We start from the raw sequence: 15,053 nt of genomic DNA, 5'->3' as shown, positions 1-15,053 counted from the left end.
TTTTTTTTTTTCTAATGTAATTTACAGGCCCAAACTGCTTTAAATAATTGCGTATTGGGCAACACTACAATCCTGGCAGAAAATCCCACAGACTGGGACGCTAACACTCTCCTTCAAAGTGTTGCCAGTCAGGGAGGCTCTTCCGGAGGTTGGAGGGGCAACAATAAGCAGCCTGGTTCAGGCGGCGATGCATGGAGTTCCGGTTGGAGCAACAACAATCCTTCTGCAAACCTTTGGGGCACTTCTGGCTTAGATGTGTCTGATGCTGCTAGAGCAACTCCCTCTAGTTTAAATTCTTTCCTTCCGGGAGACCTCTTGGGAGGTGAGTCGATTTAAGACAGAAGTACGAACTTGAATTTTCGTCAATGACATTAAACATTCAAACGAGTGTCGATCTTTACACATTTTCTACAAGTTTTATTATAATGATTTTAATGTTTTATATTAGGAAAACATATAAATGTCCTACTAGATGAAACTGATATTTATTGTATTATTATTTAACAATTCTTTTATTGTTATTCTTAAATGTAATATTTAATTTTTATGGTGATTTGATAATTGTTTTTTTAAGGATATTATGTTTATTTTAAGTTTGTGGTTTCGCTAATATATACACTATTCCAAAAAAGACATGACACTTTTACTTTTGTTGAATGTGGTATCAGAATCTGAATGTGATTTCTCCACAAATTGTACAAATGTGTTTTTTGTGGTCAGATACATACCAATTTTCTAAAAAAAAAAAATGTATGGTATAAATGATCTCCATGTTCAATTTTATTGAAAAGTTTACGAAAATTGTGAACGTTAATTTCTACCATACTTTCAGATGATAATTAACTTTGTGGCATTTAATCAATGTTATTTTTGAAAATTACAGTAAAAGTGTAGTGTCCTGAAAAAATTGTTAAGGAATAATTATTATTCCATTTGACCAGTTATCTTCTGCTTTTCTATTTATTTCAACTGAAATGTGTATATGTTTGTGCAGCGGCAGTTTTTCAAAAGATTTATTAACAAAGTATTAGGGATGCAACTTAACTCAATATTTGCGACTTAATATTCCATTAGTAAAGTGACTGACACAGAAATTAAAACCGAAGTGTTTTCGTTTTCCATTGGCGCTCAAGTTGAAACGCACTTAAGGGTGACATTGAAACTAATTTTTAACTAGTCCCTTATGAAACAAGAATTATATTTTTACGTGCACGAAGAAAAGTAATATATATTTGTGTAATATATATATAAAAAAATATATATACTAGTGGTGACGTTTATATTTTATGACAAAAATAATTCTGTACTGTTGTATGTTTTTGACGAACGTTTCAGCGTATTTAGATATTTTCTTATATCGTATATTATCCGTTGTTTTAATAATTTAATGTCGTACCTTAGTTGAACGTATGTGTTTGTTTTCTTGGTGTGGTTGGCCTCTCTTTGCACAACGCTATAAGAGTCCCTACGTAGTGTTGCATATACCGTCGTCGGATTGTTTGTAATTGGAATTTTCACGATGAAAAATATGCCACTTTATGTACATTCCATAATATAAGGATGATTGGTTTTGATCGGACGAATTTTGAACTCCAGACTAATTGCATTTTGACATCTTGGAAACTCATCAAATAAAAAAACAACAGATCAATCTGATTTTCAGAAATTAAAGTACCTAGTTTTTATAATAAAGAAGACGACGGTATGTGTTAGTCAGTTATTTCATCTCGGTAGGTGTCGGTTTGTGCAAAGACTGTGATTAAATTGTTAACCCCACAAATCCTGTGATCTCTAATTCCTTATATCAAAAAATACACATACAAAGTAATTTGTGTAACACATTGTTAAAAGGAAACAAAAAAAATCAATAAATCACTACATAATTGAACTGTAAGCCCCCGATCTGGGCCCCTGTTAGCTGGTATTATAACACCACACAATCAGTTCTTAGACTGCACGCTATAAGTATTCTTAAATAAATTAGTAATAAACACAATATGAAATAGCTAATAATATATATCGTTCTAACTAGAGTTTATATATATATATATATATATCTATATATATATCTATTAATTAGTGTATTTCATGTACTGTATGTATGTTAGCCATAGACAAGGGTATATATATATTTATATTAGTCCATTTACTGTGATTTTGTCGCCCTTCTCATGAGAGACGGGATCAACTGCTCTGTGCTCTGGTCGGGATACATCAAACAATCACAAGTGTTATCGTGGTGTTCAAGATATATCGACACATCTGTAGCTAACTGTATGTGTGTGTATGTTTGTATGAATGTGTGCGAGCACTTAGGTGCCTACATACAAGTGTGGAAGAAAGAACTATAATACTAATCCCTGTGTTAACGTTACATTTTCCATTGTAACTCGAGAAACTTTACCTTTTAGGAGGGCACGTGTGCACATTACTATTTTCTTAGGTTAACCTAACCTAACTAGCGAATATTTTTGAAAAAATCCAATTCGAAATTTTCTCCGATTTCTTTTGAAGATACAGGTGTCTCGGAATTAGGTTAGAAAACTTCATTGTATATATATATATATATATATATATATATATATATATATATATATATATATATAGGACGGAAACTTCATATGAACCAATATTTGTATCCTGTGTTTCGAAAATGGGTTCATATGAGTTTTCATCCTATTTTTTAACATTGAATTTGTTTAACCTGATTTACGGACACCTGTATATTGTTCAAATCATTTTATCAATGTTCTTGGACAATTCAAGTATTGTCCAAAAATATCATCGTTTAATAAGGGTGAAAGCCTCTATCAGAAATATTTTTCATGAGAAATTTGTTGAGGATGAAATTGAAGAAAGAAGACTGACTCCAACTCCTTAGTTAAACATGCGAATAATGACAAGTTCTTCAGTTGCAATTGAAATTGTACATTGTTCAACGGATTACAGGTTCAATGCATTAACTAACATATGTTTTTATGTACACAACTGTGCTGTGACTCTTAAGTGGCTTTTTAATTTTTAATATATTGTAAAAATAAAAAAACGAAAAAAAAAAAATCTGAAAAGCTTTGGTTAGCTTTCAACGTTTCGATGTATCCGTCAGCTTTTCCGAAATTATCATATCCTTTGTGAGATCGATTGTTGAAATTGATTCAATCATTATCATTGTATTAATAACGAATTGTTTCGCAAGACCTGATGAATATTTCGAAACTTAAGAAATGGTGCAAAAAACTGGGCTTTTCAACGAGGGGTGAATTATGAAATTCTGCTTTAATTTGAACATTTTTGAGAGACGCTTTTTTTAACCTCTCGAAATGGCCCATTAATTGTAAGTTCCAATAGAATTTCTAAATCTAGTATCTTATTGCCAATATAGTATAATAATAATAATTGTATTTAGAGTTTAGGTTTTATGATATTACATAGTAATTAAGAGTTTGGTAGTAGGGTTTTTTTCTTGTTGTGTATACTAATATGACAACCCAAAGTCTGAATGTTTGGCTGTAGTTCACTTCTGCACTATCCAAAAAACGTTTCTGTGAAATTTCAGTTTATTTTTCAAAAGGGCTTATTCGTTATGGAATAACTTTAAGGAACTTGTGCCATTATGTTATATAAATATTTGGAGAAAAGTTGATTGAAATCGATTTGAAAAGATTACCTGATTGTTTTTTTTTTGTAAAAAAGTTTAAATACGTGATTTCAGATTTATCTTCCAACTCCCAAATATTAACCTGAACTTCATAATATTCAAATCAAATGATCAAACTAGTCAATAACATTTAGGGACCAACTGAAAGACTTCTGTGAAATTCATGATAAGGCAATAAATGCCGAGTTAATTGAATAGCTTTCGATTATCAGAATTTGGATTGAAATTTGGGGAATTTCTGATATAAGTGAAAAGCATATCATCTTATTTAATACTAAGGCGATTGAAATAATTTTTGGACAGTTCACGAGATGCGCTACAGCTCAGTATTTAAATCAACTGAAGTCCTGTGACGTTCAAGCACTTTAACCTAGGTGCCCAGCCAAATTTCGTACTCGTAATTGTCTCGAATGACTATTATATGCCACAATTTAATTTGTGTTTTTATGTGGGAGTGGATGGTATTTTATTGAATTCCTATTTCTGTTTGGAAAAAATTGTTGTTATCCTAATGAAAGAAAAATCAAACAAGAATTTATTCAGGGAAGTATTAGAAACTCTGAGAAATAACTTAATCTTTTTCTTCAAGCCAAAAAATATTTTCCTTATATACTGCTTTAGTGACCATGTGATCCTTTTTTAATCGATAAGATAGTGTGCATAATAAAGATGCACGATATTTGTTAATGAATCTGTTTTGAATTATCCATTATATATAAAATCTTGGAAAAAAAGTTGAAAAAGTAGTCGTTTTTTGGTGTTACTGACAAAATGGAAAAAAAAAAAAAGTGGATGTTACAGGAGCCACGCTCGAAATTGTGGAAGATTATGAATGATTCGTATATCTGTTGGCTTTGATTTGGTTTGTTGGATGTACTTAATTTAAAAAGGCAGTGAATCAAAGCAATTTTCAACAGAATGTAATTACCTGATAATTTGCAATATAATAATGGCAACGAATGGAAACATTTCAAATGTTTCTCAATTTTAAATCATTCATAAATCCCAAAAAATTGAATACTCGACACTCCATTTTCAATCATTGAAATTAAAACTAAGCTAAATATATATACAGGGTATTGATCTTTTCTGTTTTTTTTTTTTATCATTCCAAAATATTGAAGCACTCTTAATTCTACATTTCGAGGTACCTACTCACCCAAGTTGTACAAATTCATTTGTGATTCATTCAAGATTCAAAATATTCTTCACACTTACACAAAATTCATTGTTCTTACATACTACATAGCAAGAATGTTTCTGAACCAAATTATAATATTGTGAGCAAATGTGCTTCTTATAAAGAGCCGCCTGTATATGGTATTTAGATTAAAAGTATTTGTGATCAAAGTGCCACTTGTGTTTCAAGTATATATAATTAATGTCGCCACTGAATGTATATATCTTATTATAAGAAGAGTATAATGAATAACAATATATTTGAATTATAATTGGCATAACTGCCATGGCTAGAAAATAATTGGTGTTCGGTAGTATTCAAGCACATAATTAGATCTTGAAAATTACATATTTGAATGATTTTGTATAAGGAAAACTAAAAAAAAAAAACAATGCTTAAATAACCGGAAACAGATTGACCGTAATCGAATTAAACTTCTCCATTTTAATAACAAATAGTGAAAACAAAAAAAAAATTAAAATTGTTTGCCTTATATGTCATTCAGATAGAAAATCATTGCACAGGGATTTTGGAAAAAAAAAGAAGCTGGTGAAAATTTATAAATGCAAGTTTTTTATAAATTGATCCACTTGTACTGTTCCATTAGTTTTTGACGATTTTCAATCCCGTGCATTGATTAACAGTAATTAGGGTTATTTTCTACCGAATATTGGTAAAGTTCTACCTGAAAATTATGTGATTGTTTTTGGAAAAATTGGCAATAATTAAGAATTCTATTCTAATGAAGCCTTTGATAAATTCAATTAAATGCAAGCCTTTTGAAATAACGCAGTAGAGATGACATTGGAAAAGGCCAGTATCATCTTATCCCATGAGCTGTTGTATTTAAAAATTGAAAATTTCTCTTCCTTATCGCCTTGGGTCTGGAAAGGATTGCAGTGTTCCGAAAAAAAGATGATACCAAAACATGTGCCTCTTTTAGACGATATTGTAATAACAATAAATGAAAATTCATTTTATGTGACCTGTCAGGTCTGGAGACTTCTGAATAAGTGACTATTGTCAATTGTAGTTTCTTTTACAACAATTAAAAGACTTGAGAATTGTTTGATCGCATAATGCAATCTGAATGCTGTTATTATTTTCGAATATCCAGTGATATTTTTCAGCTTTTTTAAAAAATCCAGTGCGTTCAAATAATTCAAATTGAAAACCATTTTCTGATTATACTCAAATTGTATAAAGTTCTGATTTCATTTGTGAGTTGGTTGAAAAATATCAATTTGTGGGTTTATGGGTTAAGTAAGATAAGACTTAGATATAATACTTAATTAGGCAGCGTTTAAGTCGATGTTATGACTTAAAAATAATTATACCACCATGTGCAATACTTTTTTCTCTCAAGTATTATCGCTAGGCTTTTGTTTCCTTGTTATTCACAAATTTTCTGTTTTGATGATCAACTTATTTCTCTCAAGTAAGGCTACAATTTCTTGCCATCTTTCTGATTATATACCAAAGATGTAAAGTGTCATATTTCCAATATTTCCCAGTACCTCTCAAAAGTATCTTCCATAGGGTTGTGATATGTGGTGTATTCTTACCCTTGAACAAATCGAAAATGTAGAGCTGTCCAAATTCCCTTCAAAACCATTACATTCAAAAACTTTGCCAAAGAAGTTCCAGTGAAATTTTTGAGTGGATCTGGGACATGTCTGTATCCTATTGGTTATGTTCTAAATTTTAACAAATAATCTATATGTTAAGCACAACCGAAGTGCCTATTAGCATGCAATTGTAAACTCTGGGCCTGACTCTTAGGGGGAAATTACGATAGTATAGTGAATATTAACGTTGAGAACCCATTGTACAAAGAAAACAGATAAAATTAGCCGTACATATTGAACTGAGGAAGTATATTATAAGATGTTTTTTTGATTGTTTGAAAATTTATCGACATCTCTAGGTAGAGAATCCTGCAAGAATATCCAAAGAGAGTTACAATGATTACACATTTCAAAAACTTAAATTCATTGTTTGGGTGATGCAAAAAATATTAGGAAAGTTTCAACTGATATCCAGCATGTAACCTCTTTGAGAATATGGTGTCTCATATTGTGAAAATTATCCCATGAAAATATCTGTCGGTTCTCCTTTTGGATAATATTCACAATGAACTCCTGTAACGCAAATAGCTTTTGGGCTGGTTTGCTAGGTTTTGGAGCAAATTTTCAGTAGAGATATCGAGTGTTATTTAGTTTGATGATCTCGTTGTGGAGATTAAAAAAGCTAGCTGGAACTGCCAACTGTAAAAAGATAGAAGAAATTTTGTATGTCATAAATATTTGAAGAGTAACAAGTAGGTTTAAACTGTTAAAATTGCAATATGTTGGAGCCACTGATTCATTAGGAGTTGCTGGTTACAGTCGACAGAAGGGTGATGTGTGTGTTAAGTTAGGAAGGTATTTGTCAGATTTGAATTGGGCCCTCTCTATCTCAGGTTTGAAATATTATCAATGTGTTTAAGAGTTAACTTTAAGCTAAAAAACATTCCTTTCATATTTTCAGTTCATATCATATTCTTTAGTTTTTCAAAATTAATGATAAATACAAATTTTGATGTTAACCAAGTAGTAAAGACCTAGTGAAATGATAAGATATTGAAATTCAGTTTCTAAGTTTAGCTCTATTACGGACAGAAAGACTGTAGTGAACCCAGTGACTGATAAATAGCAAATCAATTGTCAATTTTGAGCTTTTCAAAATAAGCATCAAGATTTCTTCAAGCATTGAAGATTATCCTGTTTAAAATGGTCATTTAATTATTTACATTCAGTACTTAACTTTGTTTACATCTTGACTTGTTTTATTTCTTTGAATATTTCTCATATTATATTTGGATTATACCTAATTTTTGTTATATGAAAAATTTACTTGAAACTTAAAATTTCAATATCGTGTTAAAATTTTCTAGGTTTAGACCAAAAAGACATTTGTTTCATTTAATTACTGTGCCAAATTTATGTTCAAAACCTTTGCTCACAACGGTTTGCTGGATTTAGAATCTGTTGAGCCGTTTACGCTTATCTGCTGTGTATATTGACCTATAATGCAATATATTTGTATATATTGGCTACAAAATGTACAACTGTTATTATTTCATAGTATATTATATCTATTCACACTAATTAGGCTAAGTGTTAATTATTAAGAAAACTCAACCTTACTCACAATATAAATCAGAGCTCATGTTCCATGATTGATGATTGGTTCTCATTTGCTTTGTCAAGCGATTGTAATCTTTATCTTATATTGTTAGTTTAAGTAATTTAAAAGTATCTAAGTCAAAATTTTGTAAGCACTGCTTAATTGGTTTCGTGTTATGTTCCTTCAATTTTTTTGTTATATATTAATATCTACCATGAAAAGTCTGAAGTATTTACTGATTTCCCAAGTACTTGTGCTGAATTCAACGAAAAGGGCTTCCCAGATTAACTATAAAAATAGTTGAAAGAATATCCATGATTAGTATTTACTTCAGGAATTTTTGTTGTTTTAAATTGAGTTGTACTAATTTATTTTCTCCGTTTATTATTCTTTTTCTATTTGTTTCAAGTTTCGTGTGATAAATTTTTTGTGATAAGGTATGTTGCAAGTTGTCGATAACAACATTTTCATCTACCATAATTAGTAGGAGTTTGAAACATCACGATAGTACCATTTGGCTGGAAAGATATTGTTTGATGTTGGTACAAAGTTTTTATTCATGATCAGTTTTCCTAAAGAGGGAAATTAATTCGAATTTCAATATGCACATGACCAGATGAATAAAAATATTACTTGTACACTGAAACAATGAAATTTTCCTTTTTAATTAGGGAATGTTTCCAATATGTTATTTGCTTAAGATATAAACATAGTTTATGTTTCTATATTTCTAAGTGGGTTTCTATAATTCTAAGGTCAAGATTAATTAAATTATCTTTCATAATACTTGGCAAATTTTTTCAGCCATGTAGGGAAAAATTATAATTCTTTCTAACGAATGGCCTAACACGATCCCTCCTTAAGTCTAGTCCAATAATAATGAAACCAATATTCCAGTAGTTGAACGAGTATATAAACAGAGGTAATAGAGCAGAAACAGTTAGTTAATTCATGAAACTGAAGAAATTTGGGCAACTATAGTTCTCATATATTTTATGTGGATAATTGAATTGATGTACAGTACAATTATTATATGATTTTTATTATGGCTTAATTCAAATACTAGTTCCTGTTTAATATATTTTTAATTGGAGAAATATTTTATTTGAAGTAATTTAACCTTGTATGGTTGTGTTTTTCAGTGAAATGTAAATTAAAAAAAAAATATAAGTACTGGTAAGATGTATTAAACATGGTTTCCTGTTGGGGTAAATGTGATAAAAAGACAATTCGTAAATCAGAATATCTTGTAATATCGCCACCAATCATCTAGTGAAATCTTTAAATGATATCATGAATATATTTATCACCTTAGACATATTGTAGATGTTTGTGATGGATTTATCTTTCATTATTTTGGTCAAATATGCTCACAGAACTACCTTTATAGATCTTATAAATAAAATATAAGCTTGAATCTCAACATTCATCTGTATTTCCTTGTTTGCTATTGGAAGGTAAACTCAGGGACCAGGCCAAATGTCACGGTGATATCAAATGAATTTTAGATGAAGTAACGAAAAATCAAATATTCAATCTACTGCAAAAATTCAATTCATACCCAAATGAATAAGTAATAAACATTTCAGTAAGCTTAACAATAATATGATAATCACTGTCATTCTTTTCAACAGATTACCCAACTGTACTGCCAAACTAAGCAATCATTTATTTCTAGTTGGTATTGGAAATGTGTGGTTCAATACAATTCTTGTTTGTTTGCAGTACAGTTCGGCACCTAGGAATAAGTTGACTTATTTAAGTGCTTTTAAAGAGCTGTCAAATTGTTCGATGCTCTATACTTGTAACCCTTTGACCAGTATGCATTCAGTAATAAAGGTTGTCTTAAATGTAGTTATTTATTTATTTTCCTTTCTAATCATCATTTCGTTTAGAAAAGTACGGAAAGCAATATCCTTCAATTATGGGGATGACCCATAAAACAAGTGGACTACATAGTACTGATAATTCACAGGGGAACAGCTGTTTTGGTGTCGAGGTTTTTTGAGCTGATGCTTTATCAAGTTGATGTCCTGAATTCAAATAACATATTCATTTTTACCTAGGAGTTTTCCTGTCAGTGTTCGGAATCCAAACAAATAAATTGTCATTCAAATTAGTACGGTGTCGTTGAAGGAATTGGCTTATTTTCATAAATAAGAGTATTTGAGGAAAGATTTCAGTATTAATTGATAGAAGGAAGGAACGAGGTTAGTATATAGTATATCCAAAGTCACTTGAACTAAGTAGTCCATAAAAACACTTGGTTAGATGTCCCTTTGATGTAGATACTACTAGGAGCTCAAATTTTTAAGATATACTATTTTAGAGAAATATAAATTGCATTATTTCAACTCAAATCTGTAAAGTAAAAAAGGTAGATACGAAATTTTTATTTTAGTTATACAAAATACAATATTATGTTGTACTTACAAACAAAAAAAAAACATTGAAGAAATCAAATAGTCACTGAACACTTTTCTTGAAAGCTGTTTTTAAACTCCAGCAGTAATCTATCATCATGTGCATGTCCCATCTTGCTTGGTAGCGGTCCTCCATAACATTAATATCTTGGTGAAATCTTTCACCTTGTTCCTCACTCATGTCTCCTAAATTTTCTGGAGAACAGTCTAAGTGGGTGTGTAGTGTATTTTAATACTCATATTGCACCTGACCACATTGAATGTCTTCATTCTATGTCCCCCTGAATACTAAGAAATTTTCATTTGAAACATTTTTTCATCCAGGTTTTTCCCAAGAAAGAAAAGTTTATTTACACGTTTTTAAAAGATATTTTTTACAATAGTTTTTTGTTAATATATATAATTGCTAGATCCTGCAAATAATATTTGCTTGACTAGAGTTTTCGTAACACAGATGACATAAAGTCTATAAACAATTTTTTTGTACAATGATGATGTGATACAGTTTTTAGGATGTGTATGATTTATGCAGGAAAATAAAAATAAAAAACCTGCTCAAAGAAATTGAAGGAAACTATGTACAAATATACACAGTTCATATAGACTGCCTGAAAATCGGTAGATTTTCATAAGGCAGAATATGCTTATCGTTTGGATTTTTGTTCTTTCGGATACGGGTGATTTGCCTCGTAGAATCTCTCACATAATTCAGTTTTCCATAAAATGTTGATGATATTTTATCAACATACTCTCTTATGGTTGGAATTTGTGCCAATTCGTGGAGTTCTGTGATACGTGTATATCTGTTTTTATTGAGTATAAGTCTGAGTATTTTGTTTTGGAATACTTGGAGGGGCTTTAATGGTGTCGGCTTCAGGTGACACCATGCAGAGGCAGCGTACGTTATGATGGGTCTGATTATAGATGTATAAATTAGCTTTTTATATTCCCTGTTCAGTTTACTTTTTCTGTACATCAAAGGGTAGAATAAGGTATTCATTGCGTAGGCCCGACCCAGGGTTTGATCTATTTGTTTATGAAAGTTTAATCTAGAATCGAGCTCTACACCTAAGTATTTAACTGAATTCTTTGGGATTATGGTTCTGTTGCCCATTTTCAGATGTGGACATATTTTATTGTTTTTGGTTTTCCTGTTGAAAACTATTTGTTCTGTTTTACCCTCATTCAAACTGATTTTCCAGGTTTCATAATATTTTTTTAAAACGTTTGTATGATACTGTAGTAGTTTATTCGCGGTAGTCGCATGGAAAGATTTAGCAAATATCGCGGTATCGTCTGCAAAAAGGGCAAGGTTTGTGTTTGGAAACTCTGGAATATCATGTATGAATATATTGAAAAGTCTGGGTCCAAGGACTGATCCTTGTGGAACGCCTGCTTCAATATGTTTGGGTTGAGATATTGCATTATTCATTTTAACTGAAAATGTTCTTTCTTTCAAGTAAGAATTTATTAATTTTATGATAAAAGGTGGCAGTTTTAGTTGAACCATTTTGTATATCAGTCCTTCAACCCAGACTTTATCGAAAGCTTTTTCTATATCAAGAAACAGCATTACCATGTTTTGTTTCTTATTGAAACTATGAATAGCTTCAACTGCTATTCTACATATTTGTTGTACGGAGCTGTGTTTTTCTTTAAATCCATATTGATGAGGTTCCCGCATTTCAGTTTTGGTTAATAATTTTGTCAGTCTATTGAGAATAATTTTTTCTGTTAGTTTACTGATCATTGATAATAAACTTATTGGTCGATAATTTTTAGGAGACGTTTTGTCTTTCCCCTGTTTGTGAATAGGGATTATTATAGCCTTTTTCCAACTACTTGGCCAATATTGCAAACAAATGATTGCATTAATCAAGTAGTTGAGTTGGACTATTGCTTTTTTCGAGAAATTTTTAATAAGTTTATTATCAATTTGATCTTCGCCTGGGGATTTGTTAGTGGGTAATTTTTGGATAAATGCTTTGATTTCAGAAGGGTTAGTGTAGTATTTTTTATACTCATTACCGCCGTGGGATCTACTAAGGAATTCATCAACTGTTTTTCTAACGTTCTTATGAAATTCTTGGTCGTTTATTACAGTTTTATGGTTCGCTTCAAAAGTTTCTGAAAGAATTTCTGCTTTCTCTATGTCTGTCATGTAGTCTCTTGTGTTGTGAGTAAGTGTCGGGATGTCTTTTGGTTTTTTACCGAGAAGTTTTGTCATCTTCCAAAGGGTATTATCGGATGGTTTTAGTTTACTAATTTTTTCGTCCCAACATTTACCTCTGTGAATGTTAAGTTTTTGTCTTATTTCTTTTGTTAGAGATTTCATTGTAATTTTGTCTAGTACATTTCTGTTTGTCTGCCAGCGTTTTCTGAATTTATTTCTAGTGTTGATTAAGTTAATAATGTCTACTGGTAATTTGTCGGCGTGGGGAGTAATTTTTTTCTTTTTGGTACTTTTGTCGAGAGCGCAATTAATTGCATTGGTAAATTTTATTATTTCGGATTCTAAGTTTTCAATAGAGTTTATCGAGTTATTTATTTTAATTTGTTCATCTAAAATTTGACGATATTTTTGCCAGTTGGTATTTGAGTAGTCGTAGACAGTTTTTGATGGATTATCCTTCATAAATCCTCCGACGGTAGTTTTAACTACATTATGGTCGGATGGTAAGGCAGGTATAGATTCAGGAGTACTTAGGTTGGGCCGGTTGGGGACGTTCTTTGTTATTATCAGGTCAAGATTACTAGGAGTTCTATCACTGAAAGGATAATGGGTAGGGTCTTCTGTGAAATGCAGGATACAGTCATCGTTTCTTTCCAGGAAATTCATTAATGTTATTGCGTTGGTATTACGAGAATGGCAGTTCCAGTATTCATGTTTCGAATTCAGGTCGCCAAGAACAATAGTTCTGTTTTTAGAAAAGAGGTTATTTGAGCAGTTTTGAGTGATTTTATTGCTAGGACTATTGTAGACAGCTATTATGTTCAAGTTATTACTTAGTTGAATACCTATATTCTCTAATGTGCAGTTCGTTACTGAGGGTATTAGGGTAAAAGGAATTCCGTTTTTGACAGCAATCATAATTCCACCATAGCCTGAATTATCTGGGCGATCTTTTCTAACTACCTGGAATCCCCTGAGGTCAATTTGGTCGAAGGTTCTTAATTTTGTTTCGTTAAGTGTTATAATATCTATTTTATTTGAATTTAGAAAATGCGAAAGTTCATGAATTTTGGATTTTATGCCGTTAACATTCCAGGTAGCTAGTTCGAGTGTGTTAGAACCCCCCATCTTCGAGATTAGAAATGAAATTAAAGAATATTTCAAATTTTTCAATTGGATTCTCAGCATAATCCATTTGTGTATTTAGTTGTTTGATTGATTTCAAAAATTTCTCTATATTGATATGTTTATTGAGTTTCTCGAATTCATTTTTAATTTCGAAGAATGGGTTGTTACCCGATCCTACCTTTTTATTTTGTTGTGGGGTTTCCTCGATTTTTTGAGTTTCTTGGCGTTTCCTCTCTTCATAGGCCCTCTTCCGGTCCTCCCATGGATTCGTAGCCGGGGGTGGAGCAGGAACGAATTTCTTAGGTGCTGCAATTGTCGGCCTGGTCTTAGCCTGACGTTTCTCTAGGATTTTGAGGTACACTTCGCACTGTGTACTATTTGCTGGATGTTTACCTTTGCAGTTCGCACACTTGGCTGGTGTACTTCTGTCTTTCGGGCAGTCCTTGGTGAGATGGTTTTCCGCACATTTCAGGCAAACTGCTTTGCTAAAGCAGTTTGAGGTTGCATGTCCCCATTGCTGGCAGCGATGACACTGGATTATTTGTTTTGATGTGCTGTATCGTTCCCATTCAATTCTGGTGTAACTTAAAACTTTAACGTTTCTTTGTAGTTGCTTGAGGGTTACTTGATTATCAGTTATAACAAGGAATAAAGGAACTTTGGTTCCTTTCATTTTATAAGACGTTTTCACAGGAACTTGGTACAACTCCCTGAGTTCTGAGTTTATTTCTTCAAGGTTGGGATTGTGCTCCAGGCCTCTCAACACAAATGCATGTGTCTTTTCGTCTTTCAGTGTGAAAGAGTGGAAATCCTGGTCCGTTTGTTTGAAGTGTTTCTTCACGAGATGGTATTCTTCTAGTTTCTCTATAAACAGGATTGTCGAGTTTCTCCCGTATTTTATGTGAAACTTGCCTCTGCATAATGTCTTTAACAGTTCGACGATATGTCTGTGATCACTAATTATTCCGTGGATCACAATTGGTGGTGGTTTTTGATCCGTCCTTTTCTCTGATGGTTCCATCATCTCGTCCTCTTCGTACTTCACGAATTCTTCGTTTTTAAGGGTAGCATACCTGTTCACAGTCCTCAATTTGAGGGACTGACTCGTGTTCATCGTATTCGCAGCACTTGTCGAGGGGTGCGAAAAGCTGGCATTTTCTATATCTGTGATTCTCCTCTTCCGTTTTTCTGGTTGAGGTCCAGAGGGGGACTCCATTTGGATATCTGGTTCCATTTCAGGAACCAGGGATACTGGTCGATATACTCATTCTACACTCACTATTATAATTCACTTAAGTAATGATACTATAAAAGCACACACTC

The 15,053-nt window shown here is 31.8% G+C and overlaps 1 protein-coding gene across 10 annotated transcripts in view; it reads left to right on the top strand.

Annotated features, from left to right (window-relative positions):
- LOC123682809 (protein Gawky) overlaps positions 1-9,860 on the top strand; it is a 61,696-nt gene extending 51,836 nt beyond the window's left edge. For all 10 annotated transcript variants that reach the window (XM_045621606.1, XM_045621613.1, XM_045621615.1 and 7 more), the window contains one exon: positions 28-9,860. In XM_045621606.1, coding sequence (XP_045477562.1) covers positions 28-336 — 309 coding nt within the window. In that variant the 3' untranslated portion in view covers positions 337-9,860. The remainder of the gene's footprint in view (positions 1-27) is intronic.
- Positions 9,861-15,053: the final 5,193 nt, after the last annotated feature.

Source organism: Harmonia axyridis, chromosome 6 (genome assembly GCF_914767665.1).
Source record: "Harmonia axyridis chromosome 6, icHarAxyr1.1, whole genome shotgun sequence".
Lineage (NCBI taxonomy): Eukaryota > Metazoa > Arthropoda > Insecta > Coleoptera > Coccinellidae > Harmonia > Harmonia axyridis.
Note: the sequence above shows the minus strand (reverse complement) of the source record. Positions and strands in the feature narration are given on the sequence as shown.